Raw genomic sequence first — 23,481 nt, 5'->3', positions numbered from 1 at the left:
AAGTTATCAGAAACAAATTTGATTGACCTCCACAGATGGTTCTCACACTAAATCTTACTATATCCTTCTTTGACTCATTACGACTTTTACGAGCGATATTTTCAAACAGCACGAGTTGACACAACTGCAGGGGAAATATCGAATGAGAGCTTCCCTCTCGCATGTTGCAGCACATTGAAGTATGCGACACAATGGATGAGTCTTAATCGTGACGCTGCTTCTCATCTTCTGAGGCTCGCTATTGGGCGTTTGGGTGCTTGAGGGAGGGCCTTGTGGGTATTTGATGGACTGTGGGTAGTTGGGCTTGACACAACATTGGGCTTCTGTTGAAAAAGGCCTACTGTTACTGATCTTTTTTATTCATAAGTCGACATTCAGGACTCATTTTCAAGATAATTTCTTAAAAGTTGTATCCATGACAGCCTAGATATTACTTGGTCGTGTGAGGCAGAGGTGAAATCTGAGGGTTTTGCCAACCTTAGAATCAAAACACTTTATTTATGTAATACAACACATTTATCGGATGAAAGAACACTTTATGATACAAGACGACAGATAAACTGCAAGGGTAACGCTCTGTGTTTGGGTGTCACAGGCTGAGGATGAAGCGGTCGACCGTCATCATGTACGCTGGTTTCAGGTAGCGCTGCAGCTCGCTTTTCTTCGCCCACAGAAGTGGAGCGTCTGGGGCCGCGGGGGGCCCGCTGTCCGACAGGACGGCTTTGAAGAAGAACACCTTTGTTCCGACCGTGCTCTCCGTCCGAGCGGCTTTGGGCAGTTTGTACTTGTACACTCCGCAGGGGGCGTTGCCGAGGAACGTCGCCTTGAGACCAGCTGCTGCGGGAAGACAAGACAGGGTGTGAGCTCGTTCGGCTGGAGACTAAAGGTGAGCTGAAGTGCAGATGTTCCCAAGTTTAACGCAGAAGCTGCACCCGTTACGTTTTTGCCGTATTAAGTGCGGTGTTACCCCGATACTGTTGTTTCCCATCCTCCGCTGTGACTTTTCTCAATGAAGTTTGAATCAAACCTCACGTCCTCTGAATCACGTGCTCCCAGCTGGCCTAAACGTGTGGAGGAAGGCGCCGACGCGGCCGAGTTAAGAGATCCGTCTGGCTGTATTAAAAATGGATCGACCCCTGCCACAGCGAGGCACTTTAAATAAAAACCCTCCGCCAAATGGCACGCGTTAATGTCAAGTGGAAAGTCGGAATGGGGAGTGATTGATGGAGTTGGCACATTAATCCTTCATGAGTGGTGTTGTGGAACAGTTTAACATGCTCTGTCACTGGCGTTTTGTTTAAATGCTTAGGAGCTTAAAAGGCTCGGTTTCCGTCAGGAGAGAGAGCGAGAGAGAGAGCGAGACAAAAGAAGACGAATGTTCAACATCTGGTGGGATAGATCATTGCTGGTCCACGTGTTGGCCAGCTGTGACCCCAAACGTCCGTCCTGCCGTCTGCTGACTGCCGCTGATCCGTGAGCTGCAGCCTCATCTGTGGAGGTCTAAGTGCGGACGTGACAACATGCTGCTATTCTGGATAAGATCGCATCAAACTTTAATGATCCGGAGGATGAAAATGGGTCACGACAGCTTAAAGAGATTTGGATGTAGATACGGTGATAACGCAGCAAATGGAGCGTGTTGACAATAAAACAACCTATAAAAGCTGATGTTTAGGATATGGATGGAACCTTATATGCAGCCGCAAGCGACGACTTTGAGGCTAATCGAAATACATTGTGACCAATTTCCACACCTCCTTCTCACACTGCAGAATCCTTTTATTGACAGTTAATATTTTCCTAAAAAATATGCTATATTGACCGTAAATTAAAAGGTAAGGCAGTAAAGCTCAGCGCATTTGTGGTTTAAGATGAGAATAAAAGTAAAATAATAAAGTACAGAGAATAAAGTATCAGGTTTCTAGCAGTGCAATGGGTGCAACAGTGATTTTAAGTAGCGTTAGGGCATTGATACGGCTTGACATGAATGTATATAAATAAAGTGAATAGCATTCATAAAGTTACAGTTTACATGGACCGCTGTGGTCATTAATTGACAATATGAAAATAATTATATTTCTAGGGAGAACAGATCTATGCACATATCTGCACATGGAACTTTACATTTATGATTCAAACCATTGTTGTCTATTATTTTATATAGTCATTTTAAAACAAATTTAATATATTTCATTAGTTACTGGTCAGTCTCCATGAGCTGTATAATAATGGAACTGAAAGAAAAGTGGTTTCAGTGGCCCATGATTCAGCAAATTTTAATCTGAAAAAAGACTTGAATACTTTGCTAAATACTCATTTTCATGGTTTAAAAACAGCAGACTGAATATCAGCAGCTTCTTTCAAACAGCGGTTGCATCAGCGTCCTTAAAAAGCCACGTTACCTGGCAGGGCTCTCTCTGCCGTCTGCCGCAGCGTTTCTCCGTCCTGCCACCGGGTCTGAGGCAGCAGCCACAGCTTCCCGCCGCCGACCTGCTGCTCGGCCAGGAGGAACAGCGAGTCGGCCAGGCAGCGCTCCAACGAGGTCAAGTCCTCATCTGCATCAGCTAAACAAGAGACGGGAACGTCAGCCGCCACTCAACGGCATCGACTCTCTTGCTACTGTACGGCAAACTTTGACACAAACTTTGGAAATGTCAACTGGGAATAGAATGCAAATTGGGAGTGCTGGAGCGAATAGATTTCCTGAATGTCAAAAAAAAAAAAAAAAAAAGTTGAATATTGCACTGAAAGTAAAACAAGTCTCTTTCCTCCCTGGTAATTTCCTTAAAACCCACATGTGTGCGACACCTTCAGATTATTTCAATTTCTTTTCCATTCTGTTTCACTTGATTAATGATTGGAGCGAGGCAAAAGACTGAATACTATCAGATACTTCACCATTTGTAATACTTTAAGTGCCAGTGCGTTGCATTTCTGGAGATGTATGAGCAGAGATGGAATATCATACTCGTATCTATGTTTTCATTCGTGAATAATCACCTGAAACTACTAATTGTTGCGTTTTTGTTCGCTTAGAAAAAGCCATTTATATCTACGTAAGGAGCAGGTCCTCTTCCACGAAGTCCGCCATGTTTCTACAGTAGCCCAGAAGGGACAAACCAAACACTGGCTCACCGTAGTTCTCTTAAACGCTTGGTATTCAGTTGGTTGCAATCTACAACCACTCCACTAGATGCCCCCAAATCTTGCACACTGTCCCTTTAAGTAGATTTTCATACCACGTACATTCCCGTATACTTGTTCACCCCACTAGACAAACAGTTCGTCCCATTTTTCCCCATGCTGACCTGTGACCCTCGGCGTTGGCTGGAAGCTCTTCAGCTTCTGCTCCCAGGAGTCTTCCAGGTCCTGAGCCAACACGATCTCCTGGTCCCCGAGGTCGCCGTCCTGATCCGAGTCGTAGTCGTCCGCCTGCTTGCGACTCATCCTCTCAGCGTCCTCCAGCAGCCGCAGCTCGTGGTCCGACAGCAAGCTTTTCTCCAGCTCCATCTGAAAATCAAGTCGGAGCAGGTCTCCATCTCAAATTCAAGGACCCTTCGCATGCCTCTATTTTACTGGGCCGATTAGGAAATCTTTGCTGGGTGTCATCTGATGAAGGGATCAAGCAATGGGACCGTCATCTACCTCATTTCCTTCTGCAGCTAAACGTTACTCTACTGCTGATGTCACAATAAGTTAATCACAATAATCCTAAATAGTGTTTTTTAAATCAACCATTAATTTGCTTCAGATCCCAATTTGATTCATTCAGGCAACAGAAATATTACAATGTTTTTTTTCAGGGTATGATCCTAATAAACGGAATTAAATAAAGAAAGAAAGATTCTAAGCCTGAATTTAAGCATTTGGTCACGTGCTGTACGGCATAGATAACTCATCATCATTTCACGGTCTACACTTGTGTCTCGTGCTGAACAAACGCACCTGGCGCATCATCTGTCTGAACTGCTGCTCTATCGGGGTGCAGTCCGCTGAAATGACCGGAAACCTTTGCAGACACACGGCTGCCATCAAAGTCCACGGAGAACGAGCTCTTTCCGTCACACTTTGGGTCATTAAAGTCGCCCGACAAACAGAAGTGCTGGAAAACTGACGAAAGCCCACGTTCCCGACCGCTGTCCTGCTAAAGCAAGACAGAAACTGTAAGAGAGACCGACTGGCCATCCTTCTACAGGGCGCAGCCATCTTTTTTTAGCTACTTTAAGGTCGATCTAAAATAATCCTAATCCTGGGTACTGTTTAGGAAAACAAGCCTGGGGTTATAGATGTCGGAAGGAGGGATTTTCAACCACGTTGTTACCTGCGGTGGTAAACATTACCACCAATTCCCAATTGTAAGTATTCTCCTTTCGGTTCTCTAAAGCTTAAGTCAGAATGATTGTAACTTGAAGGGATCAAGTAGGTGTTCACAAGAGTAATTTTATATTTACGACGGTTTATGAGGCAGTGAAGGCACCATATTTCTACGTCTACCCACAATTCCATGCAGCAAGACGAACGGTCTATTCCGATAAAAGCGAGGGGGGGAGACTGATATTGATATACTTTTTAAAAACAAACATCTCATTCTATGTATTACGGAGATATATTTTAATATTTATAAGAAACATGTTTTACAATTAACTTTACAAATGGTACATGTATTTATCGTGTAATAATAACGTATATAGTGTAATAATGACCTTGCCCCCCCTCAAAAAACATTGATAGCCCAGGTCTGGTCAGGCATTCAATGTCACATTTGTTGTGTGTGAAGTAGCTCAGTTTCTGAAAGCGTAATTGTATCTTAAAGTATTAAACATGTATAAATTAAATTGTACATTAGTTAGTTATTTAAGTAACGTGTGCCAACAGCTGTCTGCCTCCCTAAATGCAAGTGGAAGGTCTCTGAAAGTGTTCCATGGGTATGTTTTACTAGCATCCTTGTTAGCTAACGGCTAACAGTTAGTTCTGATGAAGTCAGTCTGCTGCATGCTGAATGTTATGTAGCAATGGGTTTTTGTACAACATTGTACTTAATGTCCGGGTGGCACTTGTTTTGATCGTAGCAGTCAATAGTTTTGAGCTGATTGACAAGCCACACTGGTTTAGGACGATGGCGCTCATGCGATGTTGTGTTTACAGTTGTGGAAGCATTGGCTTGCAGCGAGCACTGTGTACCAGTGCAGTCAGACTTCAGGAGACCGCAGCACCCATCACAGACTCTGGGAAAACCTCCAGAGAGTTCAGGTCAGACAACGCTACTGGGAGAATAATTCTGGATTAATTATTGTATTTTCCCCTATTAATGTATGTGTTTGTTTACTGCATGTTGATGTGATATTGACCTCAATTTGAATCCTCCAGCCATTTTCCTCCAATGATTGGCCAGGAGAGTTCACTGAGATGGGGAGGAAAGAAGTTTGAGGAGTTACCAATCGCTCACATTAAAGCCACATACAACAAGTAAGTGGAATCTGCAAAAGTGACAACAAAACAGTGATTCACTGAGATCATTTTCATCCTCAAATCAGTTAGGATAGCTAAGGTTGCTGGATCCCGAATTGTACTAGTGGGAAGAAATATGAACATAAAACTGGGTAGATCCTTTTTACAGCAGATGTGCTGAATCATTGGCGTTATTAGTTCCACCTTTTCTTAAAGAAACAATCTCTAAATGTTAATCTCTAAACTAGCCTTTTATTTTACCATCTTCAAATTTCTGCAAACCAGAAGTTCAGCTTTATTAGTTCTTCCTGGTGGACTGAGTTAACACATTTGTAGCTTCATGCCACAGAAAAGGTCCTTCGCCCTAATTAGACAATGTATGGTTTATTAATTTTTTTAAATGCGAATATAAATCGAGTCAAATGCCAGCGAAGTAAACTGTCCTGTCCTATCCTGCACCAGCACACACATCCAGTTGACGGAGAGCACGGGCCAGTCGATGGTCCGGACGTCCTGCGGAACAGAGGGCTTCAAGAATATCAAGAAGTCGACGCCCATCGCTGCTCAGTCTGCGGGCATCTCTGCTGCTGCGGTACGTTTCCCATGTGGTACTATGACGCCCCGGAACTCGCCGTGAGGGATCGGGTTCAGTGTGTTTCTCAACAACATGTGAGGATTTGTTAGCCCACCCCCCCATTATGGAAGCGGGACTCCTATTCGTTTAAAATGACTGTAATATTAGTTAAGACCAAATTTTTGCTCTTCAAAATGTTATTTTGTGTAACATAATCATTTAGATTGGATTATCCTTTCTTGTCTCCCTTAGCATAAATGGCACACACACACACACACAATATATTTTGGTCTCTACAATCATTGCTATATAATGTGAAAAGAAGGGGAGAGCTTCCGCAGCCTATAGGAGCTCGAGTTATCTTTCACCTGCTGTTGTCTTCCTATGAGAAACGCACGACACCATCTGATCGTATACTGTAGGGGTTCACCTCCTCCACCTGTTTGAGCTAGTTTCAACAGGATCTGAGGGAGTTTTAACGACTGAGCTAAACTCCACAATCATTCGTCTATCTACAGCACACAAGCTGAAGGGGTTTTTCAAGATGCTTTACAATAAAGTGAGTTGTGGCGTTTAGAGCAGGGGTCTCTAACTGGGGGACCGCGGTCCGGATCCGGACCCAGACGCAGTTGCATCCGGACCCAGGACCTAAAATCGATATTTCGGAATCACACATATATTAGGCAGCGAGTTTGTACTTTAACCGGTAGGGTTGCACGGTGTATCGATACTAAAAAGGTACCGCGGTACCTGTACGTTAAAAACGATACGATTTTGCAAATTGTTTTGTATCGATATACTTTATTAAAATAGCGCGCGATCAGAGCGCACTGGCTGCTCCGCTCCCTGTCATGATGCCTACAGACATGCAAGGGGGCGGGGCTGCCCAGCGCGCTCACAGCAACAGGCAGCGCGCGCACTCACAGAGTGATCACAGGGGAGAAATGCACGAGCTTTTACAGACTGTCCTCGGGTTGTTGGAAAACAAGATGCCAGAAGTATCATCTGGAAGTACTTTGGCTATATTGCAGACAGTGAAGGAAAGCCCACTGACCTACAGAGACCCGTCTGCGAAACGTGTTTCAAAGCCACACAGACAAAGTGAGGCAACACGTCTAACACGGCAAAGCACCTTTCAGACAGACACCCCCAACTTTTTAAAGAGTTCAAAGAACGACGGGTAAGCAAATGTGATTATAAACATCAACACCCCAAAGCTCATATACAGCTAACAGGAGTAGCTTTAGCCGAGTTTGACAACAAGCCTATATGATCACAATGCACACAAACGTGTACTAAATGAAACACAATTGATGCAAAATGGCTCCATGCTGGTGGAGCCTGAGGGTGGATCTTGAGCTAATTATTTTCATTTTTAGTTAAGGAAAAATAATTATTCCATGAATTAAGATAAAATATGAAGTGAAAATATCAAACTCACTATGCAAGTAAATGAAGAAATGAGGAAAATAGAAATGAGGAAATAGAAACAAGAGCAGGAAAATTGTGCTAATCAGAGAAGTTATCTCACATGACGTTCTCCAAAAAGAGAAACGTGTTCAGAGAGAATATAATTCATAAGCATGAATGAACAGACTCTTCTATGTTAATTCTTCCCACAGGCAGTGTGTCATATGTTCAGAAACCGTAACTGTTGATAACTATTGATAACTATTGAAGCGCACTACGAGGCAAAGCACAACTCCTTTGAACAAACGTACCCACTCACATCTAAATGAAGACACAGAAAATAAACCTAAGAGCCCAAAATGATCAGAATCCTAACGCATGAGTTCACTGACCAACAATGATGTTACAGAGAGGATAGAGCTGAAACAAGTGTTAATAACCACAGATAAATATCATGCTCACTGATTTATGTTTTTAGATGACAAAAATATAATATTGTGGCTTTTTGATTGACATCACTTCACACATGAATGAACTGAATTTAAAGCTGCAGGACAACTCAGTGAAATACATTTTTCTAAAATGAATTACTTCATTTTAAGATGCACATTCTTCAAAAGCTTTCTGTTTTGTCAGTTATTCTTTAATCCAGCCATTATTTTACTTGAAATGAGAAGAACTTTTATTTTTGTATTATTTATAATCCATCCAGTTAAATTTTAAAACTGAGAAGAATAATTTGTTAAAATATATATATATGGCACTAAATAGCGCGGGTTAAATATTATTGTAATGTTTCGGACCTTTGCCCGAGGAGATTTTCTCAATCTGGACCTTTTAGAATTGTAGTTTAAGACCCCTGTCATACAAGCATAAAGTTATGCAGTATTTATTGCTGTAACTTAGTTTTCTTTTTGCATTTTACCTACAGCCTATAGCCTACATCAATCTGACAGTGGTGTTTCACCAAAGTGGCAAAAACATTAAAAATGGTGCTATGTTTTGCATATAATCCACACTGTAAACAGTGTCATTTTGCTTTTGACAGAAGCCATTTCACTGAATGGTGCACATTATGTTTTACATGTATTCCAGATGTCCACCAGTAAAATAAGCAACTCAGTCATTTTACTGTTCGTTTAAACTCCTTGGTCACTTTGTTAGGTAATATATAATCTAATACAATCCACTACAACAGCTCAGTTTAGTTTTTGTAAAAAACTTTCACAGAGGTGTTGATTCAACTATGTGTTTATTATTTATTATTATGATTCTGTTTATTATTGACGTTGAAGTTTGCAGTGCTGTACATGCATGCATCTATGCATGAAGCCATTCATTCACACATCGACACACACTTAGAGTCAAACACATTCATATCCTTTAATCCAGACCTTATTTCACTTTAAATGAGAAGAACAGTTATTTATGTATTATTTATAATCCATCTCGTTAGAAAACTGAGAATAATAATTTGTTAAAATATAATTGGTGTACTTTATTTGATTTGACAGTTGTTGACTACACAGAGACGTTGTTACTACTACTAGGCTTCTTGAATATATTGATATATATATATGGCAGTAAATAGCGCGAGCTAGATATTATTGTAATGTTTTTTTCCGAGGAGATTTTCTCGATCTGGACCTTTTGGAATTTTAGTTGAATACCCCTGGTTTAGAGCATCATTATCACTGATTTATGATGAAAATTAAACGTTTGTTGCAGGTATGCTGGCCTCACTGAGGGGTGTGTTAAGCACTCATTTAGACTTTCTATTAAGCTGATTTATGAAGGCTGCTGGCTGACAGGGTTACGGTCACACTGGTTCGCAGTAAACGCAGCGTATTATCGTGATGCTACCGTAGCTTTTACCGCATGGGCAGATTATTCTGAGCTGCTGTTTTTAAGATGTTCTCGAGCAGAAAATGGAAAAATGGTGACTACATTTTAATAGGAGCTTTATCTCTTGTTTTTGTTGGTGACTGAAAGCCCAGATGGGAAATTACCAAAATCTCCAACGAGATTAAAGGTTGACCAGTCAGAAAATATTGATAAAATGCCAATGAAGAATCAGAACGCGTTTTTGTTTGTTTGGCATTAATGGCCCGATCGTTTCAGCTCTAATCAACCATGTACCGTGACAAAATGTTGATGGTATTTATTTATTTTTGTCATGTTTAAAGATGTTTTCTTAGCATTAAGACAATGGAGTCAAGTTAATTTTCTAGGATTTGTGAATAGCCGAGTCAGGGTGATGGATGACATCGATCCTCTGTGTCTCCTCCCAACAGAAAGCCACAGCGAAGGGAGTGACGTTTGTCCGAGTTGTGGTCAAAGGTCTCGGTCCTGGACGTCTGGTGAGTAGATACTCGTTTCTATTGTGCATCTTTTGGCCCCCAAAACGTCTCATTCAACCATTAGAAATCTTGAATGTTGTTACATAATACTTGATTATTTAAGTTAGTCTATCAATTATCAGAAAAAAGTGCTCGAAGGGCACATCTGTCTTGACAAAAGTCCCCAAAAGTTTATTAAAGCAGTAAATCCTCAGTTAATTGCTTCATGGATGCTTATTTCATCAGCAAAGCTGGCCTCATATTTCAAAGTTACAGGATACATGAAAGTATAAAGAGGCACAATAAGATCATGTGTGTTGGTCTAACAGTGGCAGTGCAACTCAAATAAACCAATCGCTGCATGAAGAAAGAAGACCTCATTCATTTCAGTCGGTGTCATGAGGTCATTTTAAGGCTGTTTCAGGAGCCACAGACATCTCGATTTGTCCCCATTAGCTACGTTAATGAATGAATGTATTTTTCCTCCGTTGCTCAGTCCGCGATCAAAGGCCTGACGATGGGAGGCCTGGAGGTGATATCGATCACCGACAACACCCCCGTGCCGCACAACGGATGTCGCCCGCGCAAAGCCAGGAGGACGTGATCTCCATCAACCAGAATGCACTGCACCGGGAGGACGCGGTTGTGTCGTAAAATGCTAATAAAGGTTGTTTTTTTTGTTGTGTAACCTGGCTGGCTCCGAACTTGAACCTTCACATAATTTCATCAGCGGAGATGATTGCAGATGGTGTTATTAATGAGCAGAGCGCAGGTGTCTCAGTCCTCTGCTGCGACTGTGGACACGCGAGTGAACCTTTCGAACCGGACCCTTGAACCCGGCCGCGTTCAAGCCGTTACCAGACCACACGCATCTGAAGTGAACACACGAAGCAAATTCAAACAAAAGTTCTCTTTATGTTTCACTCAAAGTACAGCCAGACACATGATATAAATACAATATCGTAAAGCTCTGAAGAAAACGCTGGCAGATCAGTCCAGTACAAGTAGAAATGGAAACACTGAGCGAGACAAACATGCACCAAACTCATAAAGTGGAGTGTTTCAACACAACCACTTCACAGCGATCATTACAACAGACTTTTTAAACACACTTTTCCAGACCTCCACTGACATTCAATTTATAACTTTTTTCCCCCTAAACTTTTTGGATGGCATACTTTATATTCAGCTATAGTGTAGTTAGTTTTTTTTAAATTTACCTTTGAAATACAAGAAAACTCAGGACACTTAGAATACCATAGAGATCCTGTGACGACGTACAGCACCCTGCTCTCGTTTAGTGCAATGCTTGGGGCCTTTTCCCTTCAATCATACATTCAGGAGAGTAAAAAAAAAAAAAAAAACTGATATCTTAAGTGATTTTTGCAGTAATGCGTTTCAGACACCTTCACCCTGAATGCAGAACTCCTCACAGCTGCTGGACTCAACATGAAGCCGTCAGTGACGATAGAAACCGGCGACCTGCTGAGCTCTTACACTAAAAGGAAACTCCATTAAAGCACAAGCTGCTGCAGTTAAACTGGGATTGATATGAACGCTTGGGGTCTTATTTAGACACTGAGATGAGAAAACTGTTGAGAAAAGTAAAATCAAGTAAGACCCAAAAGTTTGTCACATGAAGCCAAAGCAGAGTTCTACTGATGTAGAGAAATGTTGCTACTGAAGCGCCCGACGTGAATCCAGACTACCGACACAAAGACTGATGTGGTTCTCTGCACTCTCGCATGTAAGACGCTTCATTTAATAGTAACGCCTTCTTTACAAACATAACAGACATAAAGAGAAATTAGCCCTTTACAAATGTGATATCTGACTCCCCGCATTCGGAGTTCATACGTTATATACCAGAAACTTATATTATACATCAGTGGAGCTTGTGTAGTACGCCGTTTGTAGTGAAAACCCTGAGTTAGCAAAGTACTAAAACAAAGTATGACCGTTTGGTGAGGCATTTCCATTGTAATGTTTTTGTCAACTCAGCACCTTATCTTCAGCAATATTCACACTAAAAGAGACTTCATTTTCAACCACTATCGCCAGTCAGGCTAGCTCTCAGAGTCCCAGCGAGGGAAACTTTCCTTTTTGACAAAAGAAACCTGCAGTCCTCACACACTGATCAAAGACTCAAGTGTCGACTATTGGCTGGATGAAATACCTCGCAGCTGCAGGAGAGCTGATCTGTAGCTGTGGCTGACGAATGATGTTTCTAAGTACAGGATCATTCTGGAAAGCATTTGAAACAAAACTCAACGCCAAGAACGAAACAACGACGTGGTCCTGATGATTCACACTGCTGATGTGACTTAAAGCTCATCTTGAAGGGGGGAAAACAATTAAACGATGCGGTACTGAAAATAGAGATTTTATACATACTAGCTATACAAAAATACATTTTTTTTTTAAACTGTCAAATCGCCCTGAAGTCCTTCCTTTATACAAACATCGTAACTCTGGATCAAGCAAAACCAAACATCAATATCTAATGTAAGATGTTGTGGACTCAAACCAACAGCTCCAGTCGCAGCTTCCCCTCATCTGTGGGTCAACTAACGTCAGCCACACATTCAGCAAAACAACAAGACAACACTTGAGCATCAAAAGAGCGAATGTGCATCGACGCGACCACAAAACATAAATAACTGCGGATTATATTACCGTGAATACCGTTTCCACAAGCTCGACACACAGCAGAACAGCTGGAAGTTGACAAAGGGGGGGGGGGGCTCACTTTGCTTTGGGGCTTCTAGGAGTGTTCAAGAGGAGTAAATATTGGTGAGCTAATGGTTTTATCAGGCTGCCTGATTCTTGGACAATGTAGTGGTGGTGGTGGACAGTATTAAGCATCTGAACTGGGCCCCATCGCACTCTACATCAAATCACTCGTATTCTTTACAGCAGCAGATTTACAATTTGTAAACTGACAAAAGAGTCAACAACTGCATCGACATCGAGCGACATTTCTTTCAGACTCTTCCAGACTGTCGAAGCGTTACAGTGACTGGAACACCGCCGGATACGTTTGTCTGTCTAAACTCCAGCTCGATGGGTTTTAGGTGAACAAAGTGTTGATGCTGCCTTGACAAAAGCCACTAGACCGGCGCAGACCGCCCCGGTAAACCGTGGACCGTGTTTTTGAGTGTGAGGCAGGGCAAGGGCTGGAAAAAACAACAATTTGACGACACACGAGTGCTGTTGCATTGCTGTAGTTCCAACAGCTTGAGCATTTGGTATATATTTGGTAAATATTGCACTTTTGAAAAAAAAAAAGAAAAGACGGGAGATGCAGTGTGGAAGTTAGATACTAGAGAGAGAAGGAGTGCTTGTGCATACAGCCCTCGGATTACGAGACATGAAGAAATCAGTTGGCACTGCCAGCTATGTGTGGGAGTGGATTGAAGGACTGCTGACGATAAAGCGAGGCCGCCATCACTTCCCCTGGAGGTTGCTGAACTCCATGTCCTCCTTGCGGCGTTTTTGTTGGGTGAAGAGCGAGCTGAAGGGGTAGAGTTTGGCTTTGGCTGCGTAGCGCTGGCCGGCGATGTCCACCTCGTAGTCCCCGCGGTTGATGAAGTCCGGGGTTATGGGCGTGGGGAGCCCCTCCGGGCCCGGCTGCGGAGACACGAAGCCGAGGCAGACGTGGCGCTCCAGGGTGTAGCTGTAGGCGCTGCTGGTGGTCGTGCCGGCCAGCAGGCCGTTGCGGTAGATGGGCTCGCCCCACCACGGCCACAGGTCCAGCTCGGTGTCGTGGTCCTCCAGAACCAGCATGACGAATCGCCGGGACACGCCGTCCTGACGCTGCTGCAGCAAGGCCTCGCGACCGAGGAAATCCGTGTCCTGGTGTGAGGCGGAGAGAGAGAACAGGCGAGAATGAAGATAATGAAGTCTTCTGGGACACCAACAGTATACAAACACTGCACAGTCCTGTTGGGAGCTACATAAAACTACTTTTTATATTTTATACATTTTTAAAATACACTTTAAAGACATCAATACTACTGACGACTACACATCTGTGAAAGCAATCTGTGAAAGCAATTTTACACGGCGAGGTCCGGCCATTAATACTGTTCTGCAATTATTGCTGCGTGCAGCAGACAGCAGCACACCTGATGTTCCACTGCTTCCAAAATGTGCCACCTGCTGTGCCTGCAGGTGCAGCTGGGTGACAATTTGAACAGATGTTTAAGCAAAGCAGATGCCACAGTGCCTTTTGTTATTCTGCAATCATTCTCTCATTTTCCCAACCGCTTTGAAGTCAACACTTAAATTACAGCCTAGCTGTTGTGTGCCTCTGCCAACCGGCTGCAGTTTATAACCACGGCTGTCCAAATCCTGTTGTGTGTGAAATTGTCATAATTAGCATATGGATTCTTGAGGCCAAAATAATGTTTTGATGTCACAGGGACCTTTGACCACCAAAATCTAAACAGTTAATTTGAGCCAAATTTGAAGAAATCCCTTCCAGGCGGTCCTGAGGTAACCCATGGGACAGGACGGGACGGGACCTTTCACTACCGAAATCAAATCAGTTCATCCTGCACAGACGCATGAAAAGTAGTGTAAAATTCAAGCTTCAATGGTAAATGTGGTTGGCAAAGTCATAGTGTAATAGTGTGATATGCAGAGCGAGGAGTTGCTGTTGACCGAAACGCCATAATGCTCAATAAAAGGTTTCTTGTAACCCCAAAACGGGAAAGCAGAAGACAGAGTCCACACCGGCAGATGACATACAGTTCGCTGAGCTGGCAACAGACCTTGTCAAATTTAACCCTGAACTCTCGTCCACACTGCAGCGGGGTGGTGAAGGCGTCGAGGTCCTGACCCCAGAAGGCAAAGAACTTCTCGATGCGCAGGCTGCGCAGCGCGTAGTAGCCCGCATTGCGGATCCCGTACTTCTGACCCACCGACATCACCTCGTTGTACACGTGCAGAGCATACTGTGGAGAGCAGAGGCAATTATGATGTACCGTACGGCACGAAGCACTTCCTTAAACCTGACGCTGTGGAATGGTGACCGGATTCATATTTTTTTCTGTCTGAGTGAGTGAGTGAGTGAGTAACGCACCTCTATAGGTATGTAGAGCATGAACCCCGGCTCTCCCGTGTGAGTCATACTCATCACTCTGATCCCATTGGCATAGCCAACGCTCATCTCCTGTGAACACGCATGCAAACACGGTTAAATACTGTTCAATGTGGGGCTAATAACGGAGTATAAACAATCGGACTGTTGGCAACACTCATAGCACTACAGGTGCAGTCTAAAGTGCTGCAGCTGCAACTATTCCTACTGCTCTCACCACTAGGATGATAATTACTCTATTGAGGTTATTGAAACTAGATTTTTGTGTCCTACCTTACAGAACATGGAGGGGAAATGGTCAGGTGTCATGGCAACATATGACAGCTCAGCCAGAACATCCATTGCACGAGGGCCAATCAGATTCAAAGCTGTGGGCAAAGAATTAGAGTAATAAGCACTTTAGACTTCCTGTCCTACAAAGTTCAGCCCGAGTACTGCCTCAATAACTCTTAGTAATAATACAAACAACAATTATTATTATTATTATTATTATTATTATTATTATTATTATTATTTGTATAAGCTATCCCTCTTTGAAAATGGCAAAGAATTGTTTAGGAGTCTGAAAATACAGAGAAGATAGTGTGTCATGCGTGTTCTTTCATTCTTTTTACAGAATCTGAGCTAATTCTGTAACTTTGTAGGAAATTAATATCATCATCATCATCATCAATGAATATTTGGATCGTTAGTGTGGGGACATACTGTACAAGGCCACGGGTAAGATTTGGGATAGAGCTTCAATTTGTGTCTTCATCTTGCCAATAAAAAAAGAAGAATGTAGGCCCAGTGCGATACTAGCGCATTGCTTCCACCCTTTAATATTGTGTGGACACTAGATGGCGACGTCACTGCAAGGAAATCAACAATGTCGCGTGCGCTTACCAGTGTACTTCCAGCTGACATCCTCTAAGTGGAGGTGTGGGTCAGTGGGCATGTGTTTCTTTATCCAGGACCAACAGTGGACCTGCTGGTCTGTCGGAGAGATGATGAAGAAGCTGCAGATGGGACAAAAATGATTTGCAAGTCGTTTTAAATGGTTCATATCCAACCGCATGTCTGAGGTACTATTGCCGAGGTGTTACAAACTTGTTCTTGCTGATGCGGACAACGCTGCAGTCGTTCTCATAGCCCCCCCTCTCATTCAGCATGCCGGTGTGGACGATATGTCCAACGGGGACATCCAGGTCGTTGGCACACAGATGTTGCAGCAGGTCCAAGGCCTCGCTGTTCTGTGACTAGGACATCAGGACAGACCACAAGGTTCTACTTAAAGTACTGCACAAAAGCGGCTGCATTACTCATCGATATAGAATAGAATGGAATAATCTGCCATTTAAAAAAAAAAACATGTACGGTTAGAAGTCTGAACCCACGAAGATGGAAAGTGCAGCAGCAATTTTTCTGTCCCTGCTGGTGGACCACGACGAGTGGTCCATACCAGCGCAACGTGACTTACAGTCAGCTCAAACTTGGTGAAGGAAGACATGTCGATGACACAGACGGCCTCTTTGCAGCATTTCACTTCTGCTCCGACAATGTCAAACCAGTCGGGCTTGTAGAAAGTCTTACTCTGGTCCAGAGACAGCAAATCTACACACACAGGTTGTTTTTTTACTGAGGACGTCAGGGTAAAGAGAACGTAGTGTGTTGCGGGTGAGTATTCTGTACCTTTTCCATGAGGAACAAAGTATTTGGGCCTTTCAAAACCATGTTTCTCCAACCAGCGAGCTCCCTGGGTGTCCAGGCGGTCATACAGAGGGCTGGTCCGCAGCTGACGCCCGGTCTGAAAGTCCCAGCGCGGAACCTTTAGTTCGTAGAGCAGGGCTGGAAACAAAACACGCACACGTTGGGAGACGTCATACAATGTGGTACTTTATTTGTATCACCCTCAACGTATGCTGCTGTTAACCAGTCGCAATAGAAACGTAGGCAGTAGTTTTCTGTGGTTTCTTTGGTTAAAAGATCTCTTTAATCTCAGACTACATGGACATTAAAATAGCTATCGGTTGATGTGATCGTTCCTTGGATCTTGTCTTTCATCACTTCATCTTGCTCGGAATGGATCTCTTCGTTACCACGCAACGGTTGTTTTGAGACTCGCCAAACATCGACACGGCAACAAGAGTTCGCTACTCACGCATGACCTCCATTACTCTGTGTCGCAGGAAGGTTCGGCTGCTCTGCAGGTTGCCGAAGCGTTTGATGTCCAGTGGCCAGACATTGGCGGTGGGGTAGCCGTAGGTCATCCACTCGGCCAGGTACCTGGATACCAAAACACACAAACAATGCCGTTTGTGACCAGATCGCAAAGCTCATCACTGAAACTGATAAAACCGAGGCAGAATTCTTTTCTGAGTAAAAGATATTTCTATCAGCCTCTTAAATAATGTCTTCGGGTGTAGAATAAAGAGCAGTAATGTCTTCACTTGGTAATGTTAGACTTAAAAGGACACTGTAGGCTGTCCCCTAGCAAATACACTTAAGCCCATGCTTACTTGCCAGCTCCTCCAGCAAAGGCCAGGCCAGAGGAGTTCATCCCTGCCAGCACGTAGTAGCCAGAGACACTGGGCATCTCCCCCATGAGGCAGCGCATATCAGGGGTGAAGGACTCCGGACAGTTGACCAGCTGATGGATCTCAGCTGATTCAAGACCCGGCATTCTCCTCAGCAAGGCACTGAGCATCGGCTCTGGAAGCAGAAGACAATACGGTTTCTATACAATCTCTAAAAAGGAAATCAATACATTGCATTATTAATAAACATATTACACTTACACAAACTACATCATGATCACGAAAACGGTTGGCCTAAAGCTACGCCAGCTGTACTGTCAGTCTCAGTATTTCTCAGCATTTAAAGACACATTTTCCCAAAATCAAACTGCTTCCTGCCCCGAAAGTGAAGCTGCTACTTGTCTACCTGGCCCTCTGTGAGGCTTTTCAAATTACAAATAACAAAAACAGACAAAACATACGAGTTGGCTCTAAGTTGCCTTTGCCCAACCACCACCCCACCCAAACCATCCACTATTGCAAAGACTGCAACCTTCTCCTCACGTTGGGCTGTAAACAATCCATGAAAGCTGACCCGGCGGGTCACATGTGGCAGCACAATGTAAAAAATGCATTGCCAGTAGAAACTAAATGATGTGACGCACTCTTGTTGTAATCATTTGATACGACAATGCAACACATAAGATCTTAATGTTGATTTCTTGTTTTTTCCAGTCATTACGTAAGCTTCCATTCATAACAACAATTGTTGATAGGAGGCAAGCTGGTGTTCAATCCACGTAATGTATATTTATTTAAAGTACAAAATGCAAATGTTCGGCAATGTAAGAACCCCCTGAGACGGATTGGTTTGACCCTCTGCCTTGCTCCACTTCAGGGCTGACTGGTGATATACGGCCGTCTTTACGACAACCCGTCAAGCTGCATGAGGAATCTCAGATTACTAGCATAAGGCCAAAAGACAAGTGCGTGTGCGTGTGTGTGAAGTGTACTTGGAACTGACATTGCTTTCAGTTAAATTTCAAAAACTGAACTGACTCGGACAATTGTTTTTCAATCAATGAAGGAGACATTAAATAACAATAAACTGAACACCATGACTTTAACCTCACCGAAAAATGTCCAAAATGCATTGAAAGGAAATCTGGGTTCATCAGTACAGGAATGATGTGGGGCCACACGGGGCCGAAAAACATGTTTCCCGAAATAGAGATGCTGAGTCTGTAAAACCAGCATTTGATACTTCAAAGATTTAAAAAGTACTCCTCACCTACAACGTTATTTGATCTTATTGGGATACAAATGCAAATGTTTAAATAAATGACTTTACTCAGATCAGTAAAGTACAAATGAGACGCCCCATCGCGTCGCAAAACTTAACAATGTCTCTTGTTCCTCCCTCCCATTGCTCCCTTCATTACCGAAGTGGTCCCAGTCCTCCTGCATGTTCTGGATCTCCAGCTGGTTGCGGCCCTCGGTGAAGATGGGTTTGGGGTTCTTCTCAAAGCCCCCCGACAGAACGCCGCCCTGCCATGGCCGTGCATATATCCTGCCGTCCATATCCATCACAACTGGAGACGAGACACACGCTCGGTGAGATCAGATCCTCTGTAACCGTGTAAATTATCAATCAAAACAAGGGGCCAAGTGGCTAAATGATGTCACTGTAAAGAAAGACATCGAATTCATCAAATTGACCAATAAATTAGGCACGCCTTGTATCCTCTCTCTCGCACAAACACACTTATTCAACCTGCAGTTACAAAAATCAAGGGAAGTTACGTTCTGAAGTGTATTTCAACACGTTTTCCTTCTGAAACGACTACCGGTAGTTAAATTGAGGTGTTGGCTGTAAAACTATTTTTCCAAGTATAATGGCGTACGATCATAGAGCAGAACTCCCCTCGTGTCATTGGGTGTTAACTCTGAACGAGATCTTTGAGGAATAATAATATATTCAATAATAAATAATCCATTAGCGACTGTGCCTGCTGAAAGAAAAAGTGAATTTTTCTTGTATGAGACCTGGCGTGCTGGGTGAGAGTGGCTCCTGGAGAGGTTTGGTGAGGAGGTAAAAGTGTTCACAGCCATGAAGAGGAATCGACACCTTCGTCTCACTTGCCTGGCCCAGCTCGTAAGCCCACTAGAGCAGAGACAGACAGGACAAATACTGGAGACACTGCAATCTGTCGAGTCATACTGTTCCTATCTATGAGCATAATGTAGGCGAGAATCAGATCAAGATGTACGCAGAATTAAGGCTGAAATTGAGAATAATATCCTAAACGGTTACAAAGATTTCCCCTCATTAACTCCTTGATCTAATTTGGCATTGGGACTTGTTGATGCGCCTACATTTCTATCCCACTCCGAGGTTTACCTGTCCAGCACAGTTGACAAAATATTCACACTCGATGGAGCCACGATCAGTCTCCACCGCCATCACTTGACCCTTCTCTACCAGCACCTGCTGAACCGCGGTTCTGTCCAGGATTTGAACCCCTGGATAGGATGAGGGAGACAAGGAGATGTAGGAGGAAGCAAACAGGACATGAGCGTGGAGGACGGAGGGAAGGAGATGAAGAGGAGAATCAGACGGAGAAACAGTATAGGGTAGTAATGCTTGTAAGATATGCGTTATAATTGTCCATTAATGCTCTATCAATGGCAAGTTGAAAGTTCGAGTCTCTCACCATGTCCAGCAGCACCCACAGCCAGGGCGTGGTTAACATCGGGTGAGGACACCACAGCGTCTGCAGGGAGGTGGAGCGCCCCCACCAGGTCATGAATGTTAACAAGCGGGTGGAGTTTGGCCACCTCTTTAGGCTTAATGATGTTACAGCTGATCCCCATTACCCTACAAATAAAGTGAAGGAGATAAAGATGAAGGACTGATACTCACAAATATCTATATTTAAAAGGGCACTGCATATCTAACCTGGTTCCAGACCTCTGAATCATTTGAAATATCTCATCAAATCGGAGATATAGGCAGTGTATCATCAGCATATGAAATATTGTAAGAAATAGCGTTTGGGGCCTGTACATTGTTTTCAATTTCAAAATTGCCCCACACTAAAGTTGCCAAAGGGTTCTCCACTAAACGTTGACCGGAGGTTTTAGGGTCTTACTTTAGTCGGGATGCAAGACGCTTCAGAGAGAGGAAGCGATCTTGATTTTGGGCCAGACAAAGAGAGCCTGTCTTCACGTAACCTGAAACACACAAAACCACATATTATGTGACAGGTATCAAGCTACCCATGGTCTTCACTCAAACGCTCTACTCAACAAAAAAAAACAAAAAAAGTACAGCCAATAGGATAATACACCTCAAAACTGAAGGGTATATCATTCTAGCTTTAGAAAAAGGCCAAAACATAGAATAAATGTTATGGAAAGGCACAACAAACGATCTCGGGCTTCCATAATAAATGTAGAATAGTGCATGCCTCATGCAAATGTTTTAGCTGCATTACTGTAAGAATGAGTGCAAATACATACAATGCTATGAGTATGCAGCGAATACTTGCTTCATTGTCTAAAAAGCCAGATGCACTACACACCTCTATATCCCCTGGAGAGATAAAATTACAAATGCTCTTAATATTAACAAAATAGCTGAAGAAGATAAAGAACAGGTAGGTACATGCATCTGGAAAGTATTTATGGGAAGCAGTAAGGATATCAATATCAGTCCTACAGCAAACCTCTGTTTTCACGAATAGCATCAGGATGAATTAAATATGACTGAAAGCAAAACATATCAAAGTGGCTGACCTGTTTTGACTCCGGTCTCCTCCTCCAACTGCTGATAAAGACTATTGGAGTAGTTTGCCATTTGACACTCGATGGAAATAGGCTTGGCCACGCTCACAATACCCGCACACAGCCTGGTTGTTCCTGCACCAAGCCTGCCAACAGGACATCAGGGACAGGCAATGCAGCATTAGCATAACAATATCCAATCAACAACTCTTTCCACTGATCCTCTATTGCCTACTAGTGTAGAAAACTGTCTATATCCCTCCCTGAGCTTGACATCAAAATGTTAACCCCAACCACTAAAACCTACTAATGAAATTACAGACATTTATCTCACCTGCCCTGCTCCAGCATTACTATATCGGTCCAGCCCATCTTGGCGAGGTGGAAGGCTACTGATGACCCCACAATGCCTCCTCCACAGATCACCACGCGGGCCTGGCGGGGCAGCGGGAGCGGCTGGGAGTCTCCGCTGACAGCCATGCAGTGCGGAGAGGTCGAGAGGCCCCTGCCGGCCAATCTGTACCCCGTCGGAGGAAGCAGCAGCCTGGGGAGCAGAACAGGGGACAGAGCCCTGGAGCTCCGCACACAGCTGCACATAGCTGTGCTTTCTGCAGTCACAAACAAAACGCACTCTCACATACGGCTCATGTATTCAAGAGTTTAAGGTTACTACTGTAACGTTATAAAGTAGTGACGACACTGCAAATGTTTACATGACAATGTACGTCGGTGCTGTTTTTAATTCAGTTGTAGTTTTAGGAGACCTCGCGAATGCCATTTATCAAGTTGTTGTACTCAACGTTAGCTCAACTAACGCAGGTTGACATTTAGCAACGTTACAGTAACGTAACATTCAACACTTCGCAACGACGACGTGACCCCGGGAAGCCAGCAAGGTTACCTTACAATAGTCCTTCAGCTGTCACAATTATATTGCAGACTAATGTCAGTATTAACGTTAACGTTCGTAATAACGTTAACCTTAGTTATCCATCTAGCAGCATAGCTAGCTTTAGCTACAGCACGTTAGTATCTCTGTGAATTATCTTTGAACTTTATTTTAGCGGTCACGTTAAATAGGTTTAGCTGACCTGTACATTCGTAAAGTTTCGTAGAAGTTTCTTGACATTTAGTGTTTTAAGAGATGGTTAAAGTTAGCTTTAGTGGTACTGGTAGCTAGCGTAACGTTACATAGCTTAGTCTATTATCGAAGAGCTGATGTTGGTTGTTCGCCCCCGTAACGTCAGCTAGGTTAGCTAAACGTCAACCGTGCGCTTCCTTCAATGTTTATAACTCACCGAGTCAGCCAAGTCCACACGTTATGATGTTCTGAGGACAGATATGAATACCAGAGACTGAGTGATATGACAGAAAGTCTTGTTTGGGTTCAGAAGTCAAACAATATCAAACTAGCTTCAATCACGACTGGCACTTCCGGTCCAAACCTTCAAAATAAAATCATTCCGCCTGTTTAATCGGGATGCAGTATTCGACGTATAATCAATTTACTCGTAAAAATACATTAGTGGGCCTCCTTCGTTGACTAACCTGATTACCTTCGATAAGTTAAGGTCATTGGGGAAGCTGAAAATGTATTATGTACAGTGGTGAAATGTAACTATATGTAACGCTATTCAAGTAATGCTGCTGTACATTTGAGGTAACGTTAATTGAGTATTTGTTATTTCCTTGACACTACTAACTACTCCACTACTTTAAGAGAAATATTGTTGGCCACTTTTTTGGCTGCAGTTATTTAACAAATCTAGTTGCTATACTTTGCAGATTCTACATTTTACAAAATATTATCAACGAATACAATATTATATATTAGTAGATATTAAGCCACCAATTGCAATTTGTCCCACTTCACCTGCTGCATTAAAGTGGCAGCCTATACGTACATTAGTCTATCAATGATTAACCATCCATCCATCCATCCCCTGGAGCCGACACCAATTGTCAGACATATTAGCCTACAGGTCGCCAGCTAATCACAAGGCTGACACACCGAGACAGACGCTTACTTACTTAATCGTTTAAAGTAATTGTTTTGCTGCAGTGTGACTTTCCTATTTTTTACTAAACAGATCGGAGTAGTCTGCTTCTTCCACTGCTGAAGAATACTATCAAAGAAAAATTCACAGGTGGTAAACATTTCAAAATAGCATTTTTCTACCATGCATAAGTAGTAGAATTTGCAGCTGTGCACATTCAGGACTGACCACGAGGAGGCACCGGATTATTTTACAGTGAGTTTCTTAATTAGAAATATATATATATATATATATATATAGATATATATATATAGATATAGATATATAT

The 23,481-nt window shown here is 43.1% G+C and overlaps 3 protein-coding genes across 4 annotated transcripts; 1 reads left to right on the top strand and 2 right to left on the bottom strand.

Annotated features, from left to right (window-relative positions):
• Positions 1-478: 478 nt before the first annotated feature.
• On the bottom strand, positions 479-4,207 carry mrpl46 (mitochondrial ribosomal protein L46). 2 transcript variants are annotated; one of them, XM_079285230.1, is made up of 4 exons: positions 3,946-4,207; positions 3,309-3,510; positions 2,403-2,564; positions 479-837 (listed from the first exon to the last, which is right to left on the bottom strand). In XM_079285230.1, the coding sequence occupies exons 1-4, from the start codon at positions 4,204-4,206 to the stop codon at positions 590-592; spliced, it is 873 nt and encodes a 290-aa protein (XP_079141356.1). In that variant the 5' UTR covers position 4,207; the 3' UTR covers positions 479-589. The 2 variants fall into 2 exon arrangements, with proteins under 2 accessions (XP_079141356.1, XP_079141357.1); XM_079285231.1 differs by having other exon boundaries at positions 479-834.
• Positions 4,208-4,749: 542 nt separating this feature from the next.
• Positions 4,750-10,459, top strand: mrps11 (mitochondrial ribosomal protein S11). The gene is made up of 6 exons (XM_079284251.1): positions 4,750-4,925; positions 5,146-5,250; positions 5,368-5,466; positions 5,911-6,040; positions 9,727-9,792; positions 10,268-10,459. The coding sequence occupies exons 1-6, from the start codon at positions 4,822-4,824 to the stop codon at positions 10,373-10,375; spliced, it is 612 nt and encodes a 203-aa protein (XP_079140377.1). The 5' UTR covers positions 4,750-4,821; the 3' UTR covers positions 10,376-10,459.
• A 207-nt stretch (positions 10,460-10,666) lies between these two features.
• Positions 10,667-22,574, bottom strand: pdpr (pyruvate dehydrogenase phosphatase regulatory subunit). The gene is made up of 18 exons (XM_079288355.1): positions 22,455-22,574; positions 21,491-21,764; positions 21,169-21,302; positions 20,523-20,604; positions 20,085-20,248; positions 19,772-19,893; positions 19,417-19,534; positions 18,813-18,962; positions 17,374-17,566; positions 17,016-17,140; positions 16,547-16,702; positions 16,335-16,468; positions 15,965-16,113; positions 15,761-15,873; positions 15,149-15,243; positions 14,858-14,947; positions 14,547-14,729; positions 10,667-13,626 (listed from the first exon to the last, which is right to left on the bottom strand). The coding sequence occupies exons 2-18, from the start codon at positions 21,751-21,753 to the stop codon at positions 13,219-13,221; spliced, it is 2,679 nt and encodes an 892-aa protein (XP_079144481.1). The 5' UTR covers positions 21,754-21,764; positions 22,455-22,574; the 3' UTR covers positions 10,667-13,218.
• Positions 22,575-23,481: the final 907 nt, after the last annotated feature.

This window comes from Melanostigma gelatinosum, assembly GCF_949748355.1.
Source record: "Melanostigma gelatinosum genome assembly, chromosome: 2".
Taxonomy (NCBI): Eukaryota; Metazoa; Chordata; class Actinopteri; order Perciformes; family Zoarcidae; genus Melanostigma; species Melanostigma gelatinosum.
Note: the sequence above shows the minus strand (reverse complement) of the source record. Positions and strands in the feature narration are given on the sequence as shown.

Coding starts and splice junctions, on each gene's coding strand:
- mrps11 (XM_079284251.1), top strand. CDS start 4,822: ATGTATAAATTAAATTGTACATTAGTTAGTTATTTAAGTAACGTGTGC. Junction 5,251..5,367: donor AAAACCTCCAGAGAGTTCAG/GTCAGACAACGC, acceptor TGAATCCTCCAG/CCATTTTCCTCCAATGATTG. Junction 9,793..10,267: donor GTCTCGGTCCTGGACGTCTG/GTGAGTAGATAC, acceptor TCCGTTGCTCAG/TCCGCGATCAAAGGCCTGAC.
- pdpr (XM_079288355.1), bottom strand. CDS start 21,753: ATGTGCAGCTGTGTGCGGAGCTCCAGGGCTCTGTCCCCTGTTCTGCTC. Junction 19,894..20,084: donor TGTGGGTGCTGCTGGACATG/GTGAGAGACTCG, acceptor CATCCTATCCAG/GGGTTCAAATCCTGGACAGA. Junction 18,963..19,416: donor ACTCTCACCCAGCACGCCAG/GTCTCATACAAG, acceptor TCTCGTCTCCAG/TTGTGATGGATATGGACGGC.
- mrpl46 (XM_079285230.1), bottom strand. CDS start 4,206: ATGGCTGCGCCCTGTAGAAGGATGGCCAGTCGGTCTCTCTTACAGTTT. Junction 3,511..3,945: donor TCAGACAGATGATGCGCCAG/GTGCGTTTGTTC, acceptor CTTGATTTTCAG/ATGGAGCTGGAGAAAAGCTT. Junction 2,565..3,308: donor GCCAACGCCGAGGGTCACAG/GTCAGCATGGGG, acceptor TCTCTTGTTTAG/CTGATGCAGATGAGGACTTG.